Source organism: Lepidochelys kempii, chromosome 7 (genome assembly GCF_965140285.1).
Source record: "Lepidochelys kempii isolate rLepKem1 chromosome 7, rLepKem1.hap1, whole genome shotgun sequence".
Classification (NCBI taxonomy): domain Eukaryota; kingdom Metazoa; phylum Chordata; order Testudines; family Cheloniidae; genus Lepidochelys; species Lepidochelys kempii.
The window spans coordinates 78,531,607-78,552,311 of record NC_136386.1 but is presented as its reverse complement, the minus strand read 5'-3'; the positions used below and the strand labels follow the sequence as shown (position 1 = coordinate 78,552,311).

The 20,705-nt window shown below is 46.7% G+C and overlaps 1 protein-coding gene across 4 annotated transcripts in view; it reads left to right on the top strand.

The window, feature by feature from the left end:
• JMJD1C (jumonji domain containing 1C) overlaps positions 1-20,705 on the top strand; it is a 306,728-nt gene that overhangs the window by 85,055 nt on the left and 200,968 nt on the right. For all 4 annotated transcript variants that reach the window (XR_013636074.1, XM_073353432.2, XM_073353433.2 and 1 more), the window contains exon 2: positions 4,412-4,576. Coding sequence is in view for 3 of the 4 variants with exons in the window: in XM_073353432.2 (XP_073209533.1) it covers positions 4,412-4,576 (165 nt within the window). In the remaining variant the exon portion in view is untranslated. The remainder of the gene's footprint in view (positions 1-4,411; positions 4,577-20,705) is intronic.

Here is a 20,705-nt window from a genome sequence, read left to right as displayed (position 1 = left end):
AATGAAAGTGTATAGATATAGTGTAGTCTTCTGGTTAACAGAGAGACCAAATTTAGTGTAAAAGTGATGTATAGCTGCAAGTCAACATGTTTTAATGGTTACTGACTTAACCATTCTTTAGGAAAACAATTAAAAAGTTGAAATGTAAAACAAGGTTAAATTATTTAAATTTAGGTTTCCTGGTTGCTGATTTAAAGCACGATAACTGGTGATTTAAATAACTGAACTTTAAAGTTGATTAATTTTAAGTTAATTTATTCACTTAAAACTTTACGCATGAAAGAAGCAGTTTCGTGTAGGGTCGGAAAGGGTGTATGGGTACTAGGGTAGATATATGATAAGGCTGGGTTATAGCAGAGTTGATCTCTGCCATACCTAATTCTACTCTATTTTTAGAGCTCTTCCTTTGTTGTTCTAATGACAAGCAGCTAAAAATCAGGGACCACAAACGTCTCCTGATGACTCTCCTTCTCCACTGTACCCAAGTTTTGTTCAGGTGGGGTGTTGAATTTACATGTAAATCTTTAGCGATAGACACATATATATTCTCATAAGTATTTATTTGGCTAGTATTTCAGAAAATGTGACGTATGTAAAGCAGTAGTTCCTAAAGTGCTTGAGCCCATGGGACTCTATTTTTTTTCAAATGCATTTATTCATTTTTTAAAATCAAATTGAGCTTTCATGCCTCTCTCCGTTTTTAAACTTCATAGATTCCAAGGGCAGAAAGGAGCAAGTTATATTTGGCACTGATGTGATCATCTAGTCTGACTCCTGTATAACATAGAAAGACCTCAAAGCCACAGAATGCCCTCAAAATAATTCCTAGAGCATATCGTTTAGAAAAACATTCAGTCTTGATTTTGAAATTTCCTGTAATCATGACCTTTGGTGAATTGTTCCCATGGTTAACTACCTTCACCGATTTTTAAAAAATTGCACCTTATTTCCAATCTGAGTTTGTCTAGCTTCAACTTCCAGCCATTGGATTGTCTGCTACATTGAGGAACCCATTATCAAATATTAGTTCCCTATGTAGGTAGTTATGGACTATGATCAAGTCACAGCCTTTCTTTTTTAGCTTTCTTTCTTAGGGCTGATCTATACTAATGCTGTAAGTCGATATAAGTCACACTAGTTCAGTTACATAAATTACGTAATTGAGTTCTACATAACATAGGTTGACTTAGAGTGATATCTACCCCGCACTGTGTCGACAGGAGACACTCTTCTGTTGACATAGCTTCCGCCTCTTGGGGAGGTGGAGTACAGCCATTGATGGGAGAGCGCTGTCCCATTGACTTCACGTGTCTTCACCAGAAGATCGCAGCAGTGCTGATTTAGCTGGTAGACATGGCCTTAAGCTAAATTGCGTGAGATCCTTGATTCTATCACTTTTTAATGATAAGGCATGCTTTCTAATCCTTCAGTCATTCTCTGGTTCTTCTCTGAACCCTCTTGAATTGTCGATATGAGAACTGGACACAACACTCTAACAATGCTCACACCAGTGCGAAATATAACTTGCTGCTACTTTGGAGAATTTAGATGAGCCATTTTTTTTTCCAGGGATAGACTAGCCAGGTGCAAGTTATCTTGTAAACAGCTCTTGACCAGCCTCGGAATAATTTCATATAATTTGCAGGGAAGGAAAAATAGGACAAAGTTTCTGTAAATGTGTCTTGGACGATCTAACAGCATAGAAATGTTTAAGTTCATGCCACTTGATGTATTTCAAAGGTAAAATCCTTCTCAGAAGGACTAGAGAAAATAATTGCAACTACTATACAAAGTATGGCTATTAGAAAGACAATACTTTAAGATGCAATCTGTGTTCTTCTGCTATGGTTAAAAAGGTCTTACTGTTCTTTAAACGTTAATGAACTCTTCTGAAATATTTTGATCACAAAAGGATTACACTTAGCCTAATTTACAGAAAAATTACCTAACACGCTTTGTATTTTAATAAATATGAGAGTTGGTAATTAGGTACATCATTTAGTTCTGAGTTTTTTATAAAGGCTCTTTTCCAGTCTTGGCAAATTAAATGGTAGTGGCTCTATTAAGTGAGCACAAATATAAATTAGGATTTGAGTGGAAGGGTATTGTATTACTCTGTTGCCACTTAACTTTTCTGCTTTAAATTTTTATATACGAAACATTGAGATTTTTGTAAAAGTTAGCATTCAAATTTGAATTTGTGGCAGGTGAGAGTGGGTAAAGAGTTGAGGGTTGGAGAGAGAGTGGAGTGAATAACAATTGAGTTTATCAACAAGAAGGGGTAAGTGGGGAAATGTGGGAGGCTAAGTGGTAGGAGTCATGGCTATTTACTTACTGGAAGGGTGGAGATGATGGGAAGGAAGTGGGTGATGTTTCAGGAGATGAGGGGGGAACTCGGTTACGGAGAGATGAGAGAAGAAGTAATATTTTGCAAAGACAGAGTTGAGTGGGTGGGAGGATTGACCCAGGTTAAAGGTCAAACAAGGAAGTGAGATGGGAGGCTCAGATGGGCTGCCAGCATGGAAGCTGCTGAGGATAAACATCAGCGTTTGTGATGGAAGGGAGAGCTAGATGTCAGTATTTGAGAAATAGGTGAGTGTGAAGAAGTCAGGTGGGCAGGAGATAGGATGGAGTCACTGGGGCAAGTGGAGAGGTTAGAGAAGGAGAGCAGATGAGAAACTTATTCATCTGAGACCAGGGAGAAGGAGGAGAGGGTTGAAGCGGGAATGTCTCATCATATTTTGGTGCATGTTCTCTTGAAATAAATTGGCAAGATCTGTGCAGAGAGAAAAGAGCAGGAAGGGGAGGGTTTGAGAGCACGTCAGAGGAGCAAATAGGCAGCTGGGTTGTGATCTTGAGATTCAATTCAGTTGGAGAAATACAGTTGTTTAGCTTGGAAGATGGCAGAACTGAAGGGCAGAAGTCGGTCTGGTCATGGGATTTTCACCAGATATGCTCTGCAGCAGAAGAACAGGAATGTAGGAAGTGGATGTTGGGGGTGAGCCAGAGCTTGATGGAGTTGGAAGGCGGACCTCACAATAAAAGAGAGGAACAGAAATGTCAAGTGTGGAGGGGAGTGAGGAATGGAGAGAATCAACAACCATATCAATGGAAGAAAAGGGAAGAGAGGACTGAAAACAGATGAGAAATCCAGTATGTTGATAGATATGCTGATAGACTAAAAGTCATGGGAAGGCCAAGAGACAGGGCACGAGGGAGGGGGCTCATGGATGATGTTGAAGAGAACAGGTGATGGTCAGAGAGGGGGAAATGAGCAACAGCAAGATCAAAGAGAGGGCAAGTGCTTGGTTAAGACCAAGTCAGATGAATGGCTCTTTGGGAGAGTTTAACAAGGGCTGCAAGTCAAATTAAGACTATAGGGCAAGGAAACATGCACCTAAGGGGTCAGATGGGTCATCAACATGGAAGTTGACGCTACTGAGGCTGATTGGGGGTGGTTGTGAGGAGAGGAACTGAGAGATCCAGGAGTTGAAATCAGAGAGGACAGCTGATGGGGAGGGATTGGGTGGATAGTAGATGACGACAAGATGGAGTGGGAAGAAGAATTGGATGTAGTGCTGTTCAGAACAAAGAGTGGGAAGGAGGTGGAGTGGGAGGGGTTTGGAAACAGCAGGAGTTGGAGAGCAGAAGCCCCACACTTCCACTACAGTCTGATCCAGGGCATGGAGTATGAGAGAAGGAGATGCTTTATAAGAGAGGGTAGCTGCAGAGGCAATGTCAGACAAAGGGATCCAGGTCTCTTTGAGAGCCAGGGCCTGGTGGGAGCAAGATATGAAGTCATAGATGAGGTTTTTTTGTTAGTTTGTTTTTAGAGATGGTGGTAGACATTTCAGAGACAGCAAGGGAAATGCAAGGGGGAAGGAGAATGGGTGTGAGATTACGAACAGAGGCAGGAGAGGGGCAGACATAGTGGAGAGGGTAGGGAATGAGGCAATGTCACCAGAGGTCAGGAAGAGGTGGTAGAGGGTGTGGATATGGCATCTAGATTTGTGCTGGTGGGTCATCAGAGCCGTGGGTGAGTGGTAGATGGACAAGGGCCAATACACACAACAACAAAAAGCAGGGAAATGATTTGAAGGTACACTAGTAGGTACCCTTAGGTAGCTGGAGTGCATGGCCTCTCAGGCCATGAGATATGGCCAGGCTGACCCGCTTGAAAGATCTAAGAACAGTGGGGCACTCCAGGATGGGGACTGGTCTCTGGCAGTGGCAGAAGCTCCCCCTGAGGTAGCTGGACTGTGGTGTGGTGGTTTTCATTGAGATTGAGCAGATATTTCAGATTAATTTACTGAAATTCTTGTATTTAATTTTATAATCTATACTGTACAAAATGCAATTGTTTATATATGAAATAATAAATATTTTGTTTTGTGTTCTCTAATTTTCCCAGGTATATGTGGAATTTGATGACCTTGAATGGGAAAAACGAGAGTGGGTTAAGGTTTATGAAGATTTTGCAGCCTTCTTGGTGGAGTACCAGCTGGTCTGGGCAAAAAGAAAGGACCCTAGCCAGACTCAGGGATCAAAGATCAAACAAATTCAATGGCCTGCATTGGTAAGATATTTGAAGTGTCATTTTTAAGCTGTTAAACACAGAATGTTACTAGGAAATTGTTTAATTTCATTGTAATTACCTTGATGTTGGAAGTTAGTTGTTTTCTTGTCTGTCAGTCTTGACTCCGCTGGTCGAGCAAGCTCATGTGAAAGGATGGGAATTCCGTGATACTAGTCACTCATTTTAATTTAATTTTTTGAGGTGATGCAGACCATGATAAACTTAGTATCTCCTAGTGATATAATAAAACTGATAACACCTCTTACAGACAAAGCAGTTTGTGTTAATTAACCTAGTAGCACTATGTTGCACTGGTACAGGGAGATTGGAGTTGGGTTAACAACTTGCATCCCAGAGCTCGTGACTATGGAGGGCTGAGGAGGCAGTGTAATTCTAATGGAAATAGCAGCATACGTAGGAGTTGCGTCAAGGTCCAGAGAGATGACGGGTGAGTACAGACTCATTGAATCAGTGATAAAATAGTCAGTTGCATCTTCTCTGAAGTGAGAACTGTATCCTTCTGGATATCTGCAGTGACACTCAGATGCTGAAGCAGATGAGAGGGTTAAAGATGGCTTTTTCGCCCTGTTTACTTAGGAAGCTATTCTTGTTGCTGACAGGTCCTGGGTAATCCTAGGCTGTGATGAGGATCTGGTGAGGTCATCTAAAAAAGGGACGGACATGAATCCATGTCTTCCTCAGAGAACCTACTAGCACAGCCAGGATCTTCCTAAAGACCCAAGTTGAGCCTGATTGGGAGAATCTTGTATTGAAAATGTTTTCCATTGTAATAGAACTGTAGAAATCTCCTGTAACTTCTCAGACTGGAGTGTGAAAGGAGAACTCCAACAAGCATATCAATATCATGAATCTTGGGAATGCTTAGCCATGATATGATGATGGTTTTAGTGTCTCCATCTGGAATATCAGTCTCATGGTGAAATTGTTGAATAACCTGTGATCTAAGATGGCCTCCAAATCCCCATTCTTCTGTGGAACCATAAGGAATATGTTCTATAAAACCTTTGTGTTGATGGGGCAGGCTCTATTATCTTTGCATTGATGAGGTGGGAAATTCTTATGTTTTTTCCTTGTTTTGTCTGTATAAGTCAGTTGGTAAGCTCACCAGCCAGGGAAAGTAGAATAAACCTCCCAACAATCATTTCGTCCATGTCACTTTCTTTGGGGCTGGCTCTGTTGTTCACAAAAGATTTAAAAAGTTGAAAGTATTATAAACACTGGGTGCAGGAGGCCTGTCCCACTTTCCAACGTCTGGTAAGGGAGCGGGCACTCCTGTTCCTTTAGGCAGTATTCAGCAGGCATTCACATGATTCTAAATCAGCTGCCTCTTCATCATGTGCCCTGTTAAGCAGTTACTGGAAGTTGTAGATTCTAGTCTTAAAGTTCAAGGCTCGTAACATATTGGGAAGTGCATATGCACCCAAGGACCAGCAACCTAGTCAAATTTCCCCAAGATGAAGAAACTTAAATGGGGAATTCTGCATGGGGTAAAATCTCTAAAGCCAACTCCTCCTCCCCACAGATCAGGTAATCTCCTTGAAGGTAAGTGTCCTGTAGTTGTAGGGAATGCTTGAAGCTGGATCGATTTCCATGTTAGCCCTGCCTGGAGTTTCATGCCTCCCTGATTGAAGCAAGACTTTTTCGTTTTGCCTGGTGTTAAGTTTGTGGCCTTTAGAAAATTATTAGTTTTGACTTGGCTATGTGATTTTGTATAGTTTTCTTCCCTTTTTGGCTTTGGCCATCATTTTGTGCATGTGTTTACCAAACTAATTCCCCTTATGCCCTTCTCTCCATCCGGAGTACTTTATGGATGTCATGAGTGGCCTAGCATGACAATCATCGTACTGGAGGCCATGGAGCAGCATTTAAACGTAGCAGGTCGAGCGAAGCTTCTATCCTGAAACGAGCACATAAAGAAACAATTTAGAGTGGGCTTCATGCCTTGGCGATGTATGGCTTTCACTTGGTCCAGTTTGTCTGTTCAGATTAGGATGGCTCAAGTAAAAAAAAAAAATGAAGCGGAGTGCAAAAGCTGCCATATTGATGTTCCTTCTTCAGGAGAATTCCATTTTTGTGTCAGTGGGCTCCTTGAGCGGCAACTCATTCTTTTTGGGCATTGGTGTCCTTGTCCAGTGGAACTGCAAATACATCTTGGGTGAAATAACAGTACTGAGTTACTGAGTTACCGGGGGACTGAGTCATCTATCTGCCGCCCTGACCGGGAAAACCGAGAAGTCTGCTGCTTGCCGGGGGCTAAGATTCGCGATGTGACGGAGAGACTGCCGAGACTCATCAAGCCCTCGGATTGCTACCCCTTCCTGCTTCTCCACGTGGGCACCAGTGATACTGCCAAGAATGACCTTGAGCGGATCACTGCGGACTATGTGGCTCTAGGAAGAAGGATAAAGGAGTTGGAGGCGCAAGCGGTGTTCTCGTCCATCCTCCCCGTGGAAGGAAAAGGCCTAGGTAGGGAGCGTCGAATCGTGGAAGTCAACGAATGGCTACGCAGGTGGTGTCGGAGAGAAGGCTTTGGTTTCTTTGACCATGGGATGGTGTTCCATGAAGGAGGAGTGCTGGGCAGAGACGGGCTCCATCTTACGAAGAGAGGGAAGAGCATCTTTGCCAGCAGGCTGGCTAACCTAGTGAGGAGGGCTTTAAACTAGGTTCACCGGGGGAAGGAGACCAAAGCCCTGAGGTAAGTGGGAAAGCGGGATACCGGGAGGAAGCACAGGCAGGAATGTCTGTGAGGGGAGGGCTCCTGCCTCATACTGGGAATGAGGGGCGATCAACAGGTTATCTCAAGTGCTTATATACAAATGCACAAAGCCTTGGAAACAAGCAGGGAGAACTGGAGGTCCTGGTGATGTCAAGGAACTATGACGTGATCCGAATAACAGAGACTTGGTGGGATAACTCACATGACTGGAGTACTGTCATGACTGGTTATAAACTGTTCAGGAAGGACAGGCAGGGCAGAAAAGGTGGGGGAGTAGCACTGTATGTAAGGGAGCAGTATGACTGCTCAGAGCTCCGGTACGAAACTGCAGAAAAACCTGAGTGTCTCTGGATTAAGTTTAGAAGTGTGTGCAACAAGAGTGATGTAGTGGTGGGAGTCTGCTATAGACCACCGGACCAGGGGGAGGAGGTAGATGAGGCTTTCTTCCGGCAGCTCACGGAAGCTACTAGATCGCATGCCCTGATTCTCATGGGTGACTTTAATCATCCTGATATCTGCTGGGAGAGCAATACAGCGGTGCATAGACAATCCAGGAAGTTTTTGGAAAGCGTAGGGGACAATTTCCTGGCACAAGTGCTAGAGGAGCCAACTAGGGGGGGCGCTTTTCTTGACCTGCTGCTCACAAACCGGGTAGAATTAGTGGGGGAAGTAAAAGTGGATGGGAATCTGGGAGGCAGTGACCATGAGTTGGTTGAGTTCAGGATCCTGACGCAGGGAAGAAAGGTAAGCAGCAGGATACGGACCCTGGACTTCAGGAAAGCAGACTTCGACTCCCTCAGGGAACGGATGGCCAGGATCCCCTGGGGGACTAACTTGAAGGGGAAAGGAGTCCAGGAGAGCTGGCTTTATTTCAAGGAATCCCTGTTGGGGTTACAGGGACAAACCATCCCGATGAGTCGAAAGAATAGTAAATATGGCAGGCGACCAGCTTGGCTTAATGGTGAAATCCTAGCGGATCTTAAACATAAAAAAGAAGCTTACAAGAAGTGGAAGGTTGGACATATGACCAGGGAAGAGTATAAAAATATTGCTCGGGAATGTAGGAATGTTATCAGGAGGGCCAAATCGCACCTGGAGCTGCAGCTAGCCAGAGATGTCAAGAGTAACAAGAAGGGTTTCTTCAGCTATGTTGGCAACAAGAAGAAAGCCAAGGAATGTGTGGGCCCCTTACTGAATGAGGGAGGCAACCTAGTGCCAGAGGATGTGGAAAAAGCTAATGTACTCAATGCTTTTTTTGCCTCTGTTTTCACTAACAAGGTCAGCTCCCAGACTGCTGCGCTGGGCATCCCAAAATGGGGAAGAGATGGCCAGCCCTCTGTGGAGATAGAGGTGGTTAGGGACTATTTAGAAAAGCTGGACGTGCACAAGTCCATGGGGCCGGACGAGTTGCATCCGAGAGTGCTGAAGGAATTGGCGGCTGTGATTGCAGAGCCATTGACCATTATCTTTGAAAACTCGTGGCGAACCGGGGAAGTCCCGGATGACTGGAAAAAGGCTAATGTAGTGCCAATCTTTAAAAAAGGGAAGAAGGAGAATCCTGGGAACTACAGGCCAGTCAGCCTCACTTCAGTCCCTGGAAAAATCATGGAGCAGGTCCTCAAAGAATCAATCCTGAAGCAGTTGCATGAGAGGAAAGTGATCAGGAACAGCCAGCATGGATTCACCAAGGGAAGGTCATGCCTGACTAATCTAATCGCCTTTTATGATGAGATTACTGGTTCTGTGGATGAAGGGAAAGCAGTGGATGTATTGTTTCTTGACTTTAGCAAAGCTTTTGACACGGTCTCCCACAGTATTCTTGTCAGCAAGTTAAGGAAGTATGGGCTGGATGAATGCACTACAAGGTGGGTAGAAAGCTGGCTAGATTGTCGGGCTCAACGGGTAGTGATCAATGGCTCCATATCTAGTTGGCAGCCGGTATCAAGTGGAGTGCCCCAAGGGTCGGTCCTGGGACCGGTTTTGTTCAATATCTTCATAAATGATCTGGAGGATGGTGTGGATTGCACTCTCAGCAAATTTGCGGATGATACTAAACTGGGAGGAGTGGTAGATCAGCTGGAGGGGAGGGATAGGATACAGAAGGACCTAGACAAATTGGAGGATTGGGCCAAAAGAAATCTGATGAGGTTCAATAAGGATAAGTGCAGGGTCCTGCACTTAGGACGGAAGAACCCAATGCACAGCTACAGACTAGGGACCGAATGGCTAGGCAGCAGTTCTGCGGAAAAGGACCTAGGGGTGACAGTGGACGAGAAGCTGGATATGAGTCAGCAGTGTGCCCTTGTTGCCAAGAAGGCCAATGGCATTTTGGGATGTATAAGTAGGGGCATAGCGAGCAGATCGAGGGACGTGATCGTTCCCCTCTATTCGACATTGGTGAGGCCTCATCTGGAGTACTGTGTCCAGTTTTGGGCCCCACACTTCAAGAAGGATGTGGATAAATTGGAGAGAGTCCAGCGAAGGGCAACAAAAATGATTAGGGGACTGGAACACATGAGTTATGAGGAGAGGCTGAGGGAGCTGGGATTGTTTAGCCTGCAGAAGAGAAGAATGAGGGGGGATTTGATAGCTGCTTTCAACTACCTGAAAGGGGGTTCCAAAGTGGATGGCTCTAGACTGTTCTCAATTGTAGCAGATGACAGAACGAGGAGTAATGGTCTCAAGTTGCAGTGGGGGAGGTTTAGATTGGATATTAGGAAAAACTTTTTCACTAAGAGGGTGGTGAAACACTGGAATGCGTTACCTAGGGAGGTGGTAGAATCTCCTTCCTTAGAGGTTTTTAAGGTCAGGCTTGACAAAGCCCTGGCTGGGATGATTTAACTGGGAATTGGTCCTGCTTTGAGCAGGGGGTTGGACTAGATGACCTTCTGGGGACCCTTCCAACCCTGATATTCTATGATTCTATGATTCTACTTTTTGTCCTTTGGTAGTGTTGACATTTTTAATCTGCCTGTGTAAGTGCTTGGATTTCTTTGGGCCCTCGCATGCAGCCTTAATCACATTGTCAAAGGGAGGATGGGGAGGAACACAGTATTTCTTCTTGAGTTTAATTGAAATGTTTGTCTGGGACACCTGTTTTTGTCTGGCTCCTGAGTCCTCTCTGTGGTGTAGAAGCAGTTTTAGGTCTGCTAGCACTCTCTAAAGCATGTGATCAAATAGGTGTGATGGGAGCAGCTTCTCATTGGACCAAGTATCAGAGGGGTAGCAATGTTAGTCTGTATCCACAAAAACAATGAGGAGTCTGGTGGCACCTTAAAGACTAACAGAGGAGACTTCGTGCATCCGAAGAAGTGGGTTTTTTACCCATGAAAGTTTATGCCCGAATATATCTTTTAGTCTTTAAGGTGCCACCAGATTCCTCATTGTCTTCTCATTGGAAATTTTTCAGCTTTGGCTTGGTCTAATTGAGCTAGCTGAGGAGCAGGAAGGGGCCGCCTTTCTTCCATTCTTCATAAACATTTTTATTTTCATTGGCTTATGTTTTCTGGATCTGTAGTCAGGTGATGAGTCTGAGACGGAATGCTTGACTGACAAAGGTGAAGTTGCCCTTTCTGTCTGTCTTTTGTCCAAAGGAGAATTTTCCTCCTCACCAGTTAGTTTCTGGTTTAGGTATTCAGAGTTGAAATATTTTGGTGTTTTTTTTTTTTTTACCCCATCCCAGATTCTTTTAGAGCAGCGTTTCTCAAACTGGGGTCCATGGATCTCTGGGGATCTGCAAGGGAACTCCAGGGGGTCTATGGGCCCCGCTGATCAACTCCTCCACTCCCTCCCTCCCTCCCAGCACCTCCTGCACACCACAGGGAGGAGAAGGGATGGGGGCACTCATGGGAGGGAGCAGGAAGAGGAGGGTGGGGTGGAGTGGGGGCGGGAAGAGGTGGGGTGGGCATGGAGCCTTGGGGAGGGGGGAGAAGGGTGGAGTGGGGGTGGTGCCTGGGGCTGAGCAGGGGGCTTCAAGGTCTGTGGCAAAATTTTAAATGAAAATGGGGGTCCTCAGATTACTAAAGTTTGAGAACCACTATTTTAGAGAGCTTTCCTTTCTCTTTAGGGCCCTTTTTTCTTTAACATGGTTATTTTCCTTTGAGCTCTCCTTGCCTTCGGAGGTTTAGGGTAGATGGGGAAGATTTCTAATGATTTCTCATTCTCCTTGATTGGGAATTGCAAGCTTGATCCATAAAGGAAGAAATAATTGGAGTTAACAGTCCCTGGTTCAGGACTGTTTAGAAGGAGGGCTTCCTTTGACCATGGTGCAGAGAAGCCGTATATATCTTGCCTGTCTGAACTGTTGTGTTGCTCATGTGAGGGCTCTAGAAGCTTGTTGGGAACTTGACCTACCCATCATCTGGGAATTGTGTGCTCCTCTTACTGAAGGCTGCAGAGTGATGTAACCACCCTAACTCCAAAGTGGGTGTGGGTGTGTGTGTCGGGGGGGGGGGGGAGGTATCAAACATTGCTCCTTTTAGTACACCTGAGCTGCAGTCTGAGGGCAAGTAGGGAGGAGTGCTGCTCCAGCAATAATTTTATCTTGGGACCTGAAGAATTCCCCCAAAAGGCCAAACCTTCTTCCCACTCTCCTCCGTAGATAATCCAAATTTGAGGAAAATTTTAAAGTACTTTAGAGAATTTTAAAAGTGAGTCAGGAGGAGGACTAGCTGGCTCTGACTCAAGCCAGACAGAACATTAGAGTGGCCAAGTAAGGGGAAGAGCTTGTGAAATGTATCAGCATCCCTATTAAGGAAGTATCTGCCATTTGCAAATTAAATCCAGAACTTCGCAATGTTAAATCTAGGTTTGCTTCTGAATGACCAGATAGCAGTGATGGCAAGCTAGATGCTTTCATGCTTTGCAAGAAGAGTGCAACCTCTTCTCAGACCTTGCCATAGTAGTTACACACACAACAACTAAGTCAAACACCCTCATAAGGAAATGCCAGAATTAAGGTTGTGTGTGCAGTCTTAATTCAGCCTTCTTATGCATATGCATTACACTAGTCTTTGGTTGCATGATCACATACCTTTTTTTCCCCCCGGGACCAGTGCCTCATTCAGTGCATAGAATCACTGGTGCTGACTTAAAGAACAGCTATTGAAAATTTTGTCCTCTTTTCATGGTTCAGTGTATGGCACCACATGTTATTTCCTACATACTGTTCAAACCCTGCTCTGAAAAGAATTGTTAATTTTTTTAGGGCTTTTCTGTGTTACATAAATTCTAATGCATTTATTTTTACAGCATCCCTGTGGGGGGCTGTTGCTGTTCCTATTTTAACGATGGGGATTTGAGGCATAGAGAAATTAAAGTAAAAAGTATCCAGTAATTTTGATTACTGAATTCGAGACACCTAGGACCTGTTTTTTTCAGAGTATATAGCATTGAATAGCACTTTGTGTTCAAAACACATAACCCATTGACTTCAGTTGCAGTGTTAGTGCTCAGCACTTCTGTAAAGCAGATCTCAAGGTTTCAAGTTAGATACTCAGAAGATAAGGAACATACAATTAGTCGCCAGCTGTAAACATCCTGATTATAGGCTATGTCTGCACTACAGAGCTTACAGCAGCTGCTGTAGTGCTGCTAGTGCAGATGTTCGAAGCTGATGAGAGACAGCTCTCCCATCCACTTACTCCAGCCCCCGCGAGCGGCAGTAGCTTCTACCGCCAACATAGCTCTGTCCACACAGGAGCTTACGTTGGTATAACTTACTTTGCTCAGGGGGTGGCTTATTCACACCTCTGAGTGACATACTGATGGCTAAATCCCGTGTCCCGATGGGTGGAGGCAGGAGGAGGAGTTTGGGGAGTGATGAAAAAGTAGCAAAAAGGCATCTGGAATCAAGAACATAGGATTCAATTAAGTTGGTGAAGTAGAGGTGTTCAGTTAGGAAGATGGCTGAACTGAATAAGGAGACAACTAACCTTTAGTGGAGGAAGTTAGGCATGTCCATGGGATCGCTGCCAGACATCTTCTATGTGGATAATTAATTACTAGAGAGGAATGGTACATTTTGCTTTTTTGCAAATATTTGTTGACAGCAGAGGAATAGTCAGACTTACGAATCTTGGATTCTGTTCTAGGCTCTGGAGGGGAGTATACTTGAGTGGGTACACTCTTTTCTGCCCATTCTTCCAAGTAGTAGTATTAGTATTATTTCTATTTACACAGTGTCTAGAAACCCTCATCGTGGACTAGGATCCCACTGTGGTAGCTGCTGTACAAACACAGAACAGAAACAGTCCTTATCCCAAGGAGCTTCCAATCTATAAGACAAAAGGATAAAAATTGATACAGACAGATGGAGTACAAGCAAACAATGAGGCAATATTGGTCAGCATGATAGTGGTCTCTTCACAGTAGCAGCCTAACTATTGTCAAGTTTTTTGTATCATATTTGCCTGATCTATCGGTTAATTATTATTTAGAGTTTCCAGTTTAACTTTCTAGTTTGGTAGAGTCCAACTGCCTCTAGGTCAGACATAGTTATAACTATGAGGAGGACCCTGTGCACACGGGAGAGAAATTCACTGAGGAAAGATTTTTATTAGCACATTTATCAATATCACAAAAACTACAAACCAGCAAAGTAGACTAGGGTGATACACGGTGTTCAGCACGATAACTTAAATACTCGCATCATCCTTTGCAGGGGAGCTCGGTAGTAAATATCCTGACCCATGTGTAGTCCTTTGGCCTGGCAGGTTCCAGGAAGTCTCCCTGGAATGAATAAGCAGAGTACCACCTTTTGTCATAGATTAAGTAACGCCTACCATACCTAATGCATATTCAGTAGGGGTTTTAGCCCTTTTTCTTTTTGTGTTTTCTCACCCTACCATTATTGGGGTGCTCTTCTTCCTTAGGTCACTAAACCCTTTACCTCAAACTTACTGGCATGTACATAAATTAATTCCTGTGGTATTCTTGTGGTTGAACATCTGCTGATGTTCCTAACTTGAAAAGCTGGTACAAACTGGCATCTTGTGGTCACTTGTCAGCAGTTTAGCAACACTTACTTATGCATCATTCTCTCTTGTGACATCATGTAATACAAGTTAATTTAAGAATTAGTTTTTTATGCCAAGTCTTTGACCTTAATCCTCAGTTAGTATGGCTAAGATATTGTCTTACAGGCTTGAGAGCTGTAGGCTTTTATGTTACTACCTTAATTCATACTGACTCCTTACCTTTATGCCTCTACTGGCTGCAAGTTTTCTGGCTATGGCATGGTCCCTTCTGTCTTGTCCTCTCTAATCTGTCCATGTCCCAGACACTTTCCTTCCTCCCTCCCCCTGCCAGATGCAGTCTCCTTGCTGAGCCAGTCCTAGTTCCTTCCCTCCCAGCACCTCATCCAATCAGTTAGTCTCCCTCACCTTGGCCTCCAGTCACTTCCTTTCTCTCCGCCATCCATGTTCCTCAGCTTCACTGGCTACCCATCTTAGTCTCCCTGCCTGGGTTCTTTGTCCTGTTTATGTTCCCATCATTCTCTGGCTCTTTGTCCCAGTCTCTTTGTCCAGACAGTCCCAGTTTCCCTGTCTATTCCCCTCCCTTTCCATGCTGTAGGTCTGGCTCCTGTCCTCTGTGCATTGGGATCAGGTAGCTTCCTCCCCCATGCTTGGTGGTTCCAGCACAGGAGGAGAGACAGTCTCCATGATTCCAGTTCTAGTGCCCAGACTCAATCTGAGCTCCAGCAGCCCAAAGCTGTAATTGCAAGGGAAGTCCTGTGCAGACCTGAGCTGGAGTATGCTCATGCAGTGCACCTTGCTGTGCTCTTCTAATCGCCCTGGTGTCTGGCTGCTCAAAATCGGACGCCAGGCGATTTGCCTCAACCTCCCACCTCGCCATAAACGTCTCCCCCTTACTCTCACAGATATTATAGAGCACACAGCAAGCAGCAATAACAATGGGAATGTTGGTTGTGCTGAGGTCTGACCTAGTCAGCAAACAGTGCCGGCGAGCTTTTAAACGTCCAAAGGCACATTCTGCCACCATTCTGCACTTGCTCAGCCTATAGTTGAACTGCTCCTTACTATGTCCAAGCTTCATGAGTTATGGGAGCAAGGGGTAGGCTGGGGTAGGTGTGACCGCACGGTACTGCTGGCTGGGAGAGCAGCCTGAGGCAGAAGCCTCCAGCTCGCATGATATTCCAGGCAGGACTGAATCTCCAAGCGGCTCCATGCTTGCCTTGGTATGGCATCTGCATGGGTAACCCAGGAAAAAAGGCGCAAAACGATTGTCTGCTGTTGCTTTCACGGAGGGAGGGGCGACTGACGACATGTACCCAAAACCACCTGCGACAATGTTTTTGCCCCATCAGGCATTGGGAGCTTAACCCAGAATTCCAATGGGCAGCGGAGACTGCGGGGAACTGTGGGATAGCTACCCACAGTGCACCGCTCCGTAAGTCGATGCTAGCCACGGTAGTGACGACATACTCCACTGACTTAATGTGCTTAGTGGGGACGTACGCAATCAAGTGTATAAAATGGATTTCTAAAAATCGACTTCTATAAAATCGACCTAATTTCATAGTGTAGACATACCCTTATATTGTTCTAAGAATTGTGATCTGATATAATTCTCTTTAAGAATTTAGGAAGGATCAATCAGTTGCACACATACCACAAGGGAAATGACTGCCTAGGAAGGCGTACTGCGGAAAACAATCAGGGGGATCATAGTGGACCACAAGCTAAATATGAGTCAACAGTGTGACACTGTGGCAAAAAAAAGCGAACATCATTCTGGGATGTATTAGTGATAATGTAAGCAAGACACGAGAAGTAATTCTTCCACTCTACTCTGCGCGATTAGGCCTCAACTGGAGTATTGTGTCCAGTTCTAGGCACCACATTTCAGGAAGGATGTGGACAAATTAGAGAGAGTCCAGAGAAGAGCAGCAAAAATGATTAAAGGTCTAGAAAACATGACCTATGAAGGAAGATGCAAAATATTGGGTTTGCTTAGTCTTGTGGTCACAAAAGAGAACACAGAGGGGACATGATAATAGTTTTCAAGTACATAAAAGGTTACAAGGAGGAGGGAGAAAAATTACTCTTCTTAACCTCTGAGGATAGAGCAAGGGAGAAAAATTACTCTTCTTAACCTCTGAGGATAGGACAAGAAGCAATGGGCTTAAATTGCAGCAAGGGAGGTTTAGGTTGGACATGAGGAAAAAATTCCTAACTGTCAAGGTGGTTAAGCACTGGAATAAATTGCCTAGGGAGGTTGCAGAATCTCTATCATTGGAGATTTTTAAGAGCAGGTTAGACAAACACCTGTCAGGGATGGTCTAGATAATACTTAGTCCTGCCATGAGCTCAGGGGACTGGACTAGATGACCTCTTGAGGTCCCTTCCCGTCCTATGATTCTATGATCCTCCTGGGGGTAATTTGTCTTTAAAGTCCAGGAACTCAGAATAATTCAAAAACTCATATTCTTCTTTGAGTGACTGTTCATGTCCATTCCAAGCAGGTGTGTGTGTGCTGCGTGCACACCAGCCGGAAGATTTTTCCCCAGCAGCGTCCATAAGGTCGGCCTGGGCGCCCCCTGGGGTGGTGCCTTCATGGCGCCCAGTATTGAGCCCCACCGACTCCCCCCATCCCCTCAGTTCCTTCTTACTGCCTGTGATGGCTAGCTGGAACTTTGCTCGCTCTTGCAGCAAGCGCCTTAGCAATGTCTTTGTTCTTAGTGTAAATAGTTTTTTCTCTATAGTTGTACTTATCACATAGTTAGTAGTGTTTGGTAGATAGTTAGTTAGTTTCCCCTCCGGGGGTATGCCCGGATCTCCGGGGTTTAAACTCTGTGAGTCCTATGGCAAGTTTATGCCCAAGAGTGATCCTCACTCCTCCTGCCTGCGGTGCCTTGGTGAGACTCACCAAAAGGACAAGCACCGCATTTGCAAGCGTTTCCGCCCAAGAACCCTTAAGGACAGAGAGCAGAGACTGAAACTCTTGCTCATGGAGGCGGCTCTGAGACCGCAATCTGATCCGGGACCAAATGACCTGGCACCGACCGTATCCTCTTCAGTGTGCTGCGCTCTGATGCCAACGGCGCGCAATTCAGGCCAGACTAAGGACTCTAAAGCCCACCGGCACTGCTACTCTTCAGGACATAGGGCGTCGACATCAGTTCGGCACCATTCTCCATCTCCGGTGCCCGTAAAGAAGAAGAGGGCGGTGAGGGGCCGATCACCCCTCACCCCCCCGAAGCCTAAGGGGCTGGTGCCGTCCGCGAGTGGCTCGGCACAGACCGTGTCCACCTCGCTTCCACCCAGGGTCTCGTTGACTCCTGCCCCGGCTGGGGTCCAGAGGAGTCCGAACCCTCCTCAGTCCCTGAACCATCTGGTGGACATACAACCACAATTGACGCCGGAGGCATTTGAGGTGGCAACGGACCTGATGCGCCTCCCGGTGCCGGCCTACCCCCGAAGGAGGGACAAGTCTCTGGAGACCGCACGGCCCTTGTTTCATTCCAGGGGCAAGCCAAACATGATGGCTCACTGGTCGCCATCTCTGGCACCGCCCGCACAGACACAGGAAGCATGCTGCTCCCCGGAGTCGAGTCATTGTTCGTTGGAGACCCAGGGGACTGCTCCTTCATGGTCGTCTTATTCGGAGAGATCGGAGTCGGAGGTAGACTCGGCTCTGTCGAGCAGATCGCACAGCAGAAGATCCCAGTCCTGGCGCAGTCACCAACCATACTTGGCACCTTGGCATGAACAGTGGCAACCACCTGCTCAATGGCCCTTCTGGACACCCTGGGCATACCATCAGAGCCAGGGTCAAGTCCATGGTCCGTGCTCCAGAACAGTGTTGGTGTCCTCAACATCATTTGTGCCACAGTCAGCGCCAGCACTGGTGACGACGGTGCCAACCTTGACTGGAGTGGCCCTGCCGACTCTCATGATTTCGACGCCGATGCTTCAGCCAGCCCCGGCACCAGCTCCCCAACTGACAACACCGATGGAAGCCTCGTCTCCATCCCTACCAACCTTGACGGTCTCGGTCCCACCAGTTTTACCTACCCTGGCACCGGCTGTGATGCAGAGTTCTTCATCGGCGCCGGTTCCTCAGTCCAAGTACCGCGTGCCGAGGGACCCCGGCGGGGGTGGGGCTGAAGGCAGTGAACTGGGTCCACCTCCGGTTCTCTCTTCCTCGTCTTCACCCAATGAAGTGGTCACAGGGACTTCACCAGCCCCAGCTTTGGAGGACAACTGGGTTCTTCAACAGCTTTTGAAGTGGGCCGCCCAAAGCCTGGGGATTCAGGCAGAGGAGGTAGAAGAAGACTTAGACCTGGTCAGAGACATCTTGGCTCCCTCCGGCCCATCCAGGGGTGCATTGCCATTTATCAAGTCAATAACTGAAACGTCTAAGAAGTTGTGGCAAACCCCTGCTTCTCTGGCACCTACGGCCAAGAAATCTGAGCGCTGCTACTTTGTTCCCTCTAAAGGGTATGCCTGGTCTCAAATTACTTCGGACCGCTGGGTGCTCCGCACAGTAGAGAGGGGATATTCCATCCAGTTCTGTACCCTCCCAACCCCCTTCCCCGTCCCTTTTCAGGGACCCCTCTCACGAGCAACTTCTGTGTCAAGAGGTGCAGTCTCTCCTCTTGGTAGGGGCAGTGGAGGAGGTTCCTCAGGAACTAAAGGGCAAGGGTTTTTCTCCCGGTACTTCCTAATACCGAAGGCCAAGGGGGGCCTCAGACCCATACTGGACCTGCGACAACTCAACAAGTACATAAAGAAACTCAAGTTTCGCATGGTTTTGCTAACCTCCATTATCCCCTCACTGGATCCAGGAGACTGGTACGACGCCCTCGACTTGAAGGATGCGTATTTTCATATTGTAATAGTCCCACATTATAGACGCTACCTCAGATTCGTGGTGAACACAGGTCACTACCAGTTTGCAGTCCTCGCGCTCAGACTGTTGACTGCCACACGAGTATTCACAAAATTCATGGCAGTTGTGGCGTTCCTGCGCAAGTGCCAAATACAGGTTTTCCCATACCTCGACGACTGGCTCATCAAGGGTTGCTCAAGGGCCCAGGTGGAAGAAGCTCAGGTCAAGTTTATAAAGAGGACCTTCCTCAACTTAGGTCTCCTCCTGAACGAGGAGAAATCCACTTTGTCCCGGGTGCAGAGGATAGAGTTCATAGGCGCAGTCCTGGACTGTACTCAAGCCAGAGTGTACCTCCCAGAGGCCAGGTTTCGCTCACTTCAGGACATCATACAAGGCCTGAGAGAGTCCCCACGACATCGACAAGAAACTGTCTAAAGCTGCTGGGACACATGGTCTCATGCACTTAGATGGTGCAGCATGCCAGGACCGCGTGCCGGTGTACCGACCAGCCCGAGATGCGTTGGACAGGGTCGTAACCCTGCCCCGCCTGGTACTGGACTCCCTCCTATTGTGTCTCAACCCTCCAAATGGTTTGCGAAGGGGGTACCTTTTGCCAGCCCTCAGCCCTCGCTCACCTTGCTGTCAGACGCCTCGGATCTGGGTTGGGGGGCTCACTTAAGGGACCTCAAGACCCAAGGCCTCTGGTTTCTGGTAGACCTCGCTCTTCACATCAAAGTCAGAGAGTTGAGGACGGTGTGTCTGGCCTGCTATGCTTTCAAAACACACACAACGGGCAGATGTGTTTCAGTCCTCACGGACAACACCTCGGCAATGTTTTATATCAACAAACCCGGGTGGGGGGGGAGGAGGTGCATGCTCCTCTCCCCTGTGCCGAGAAACCCTTGCGCTGTGGGATTTCTGCATAGAGCACTCGATTCATCTGCAGGCCTCTTACCTCCCAGGGGTGCGAAACACACTGGCAGACAGCCTCAACCCAACGTTCAGTGGCCACGAGTGGTCCCTTCGGCCAGATGTGGTGAGCTCAATCTTCCAGTTTTGGGGCTCTCCCCAGATAGACCTGTTTGCCACTCCGGACAACAAGAAATGTCAGACGTTCTGTTCTCTCAGGAACCACGGTGCGGGGTCCATTGGGAACTCCTTCCTCCTCTCGTGGGAGGGCTGCCTGCTGTACGTTTTCCCACCCATCCCCCTAGTCCACAGGGTGCTTCTCAATATCCGCAGGGACTGGGCTCGAATCATACTAATAGTGCCGGCTTGGCTGCATCAGCACTGGTTTACCTTGTTCCTGAAAATGTCCGTAGCGGCCCTTCTCACCTTACCGCTGGTTCCTGACCTGATCACACAGGACCAGGGCCGTCTCTGGCACCCGAATCTGGAGTTGCTCCCCCTTACGGCCTGGATGCTCCATGGCTAAGTGCCACAGAGCTCTCTTGTTCGGACCAGGTCAGACAAGTTCTCCTGGGTAGTAGAAAGCCCTCCACCAGGGCTACTTACCTGGCTCAGTGGAATAGGTTCTCC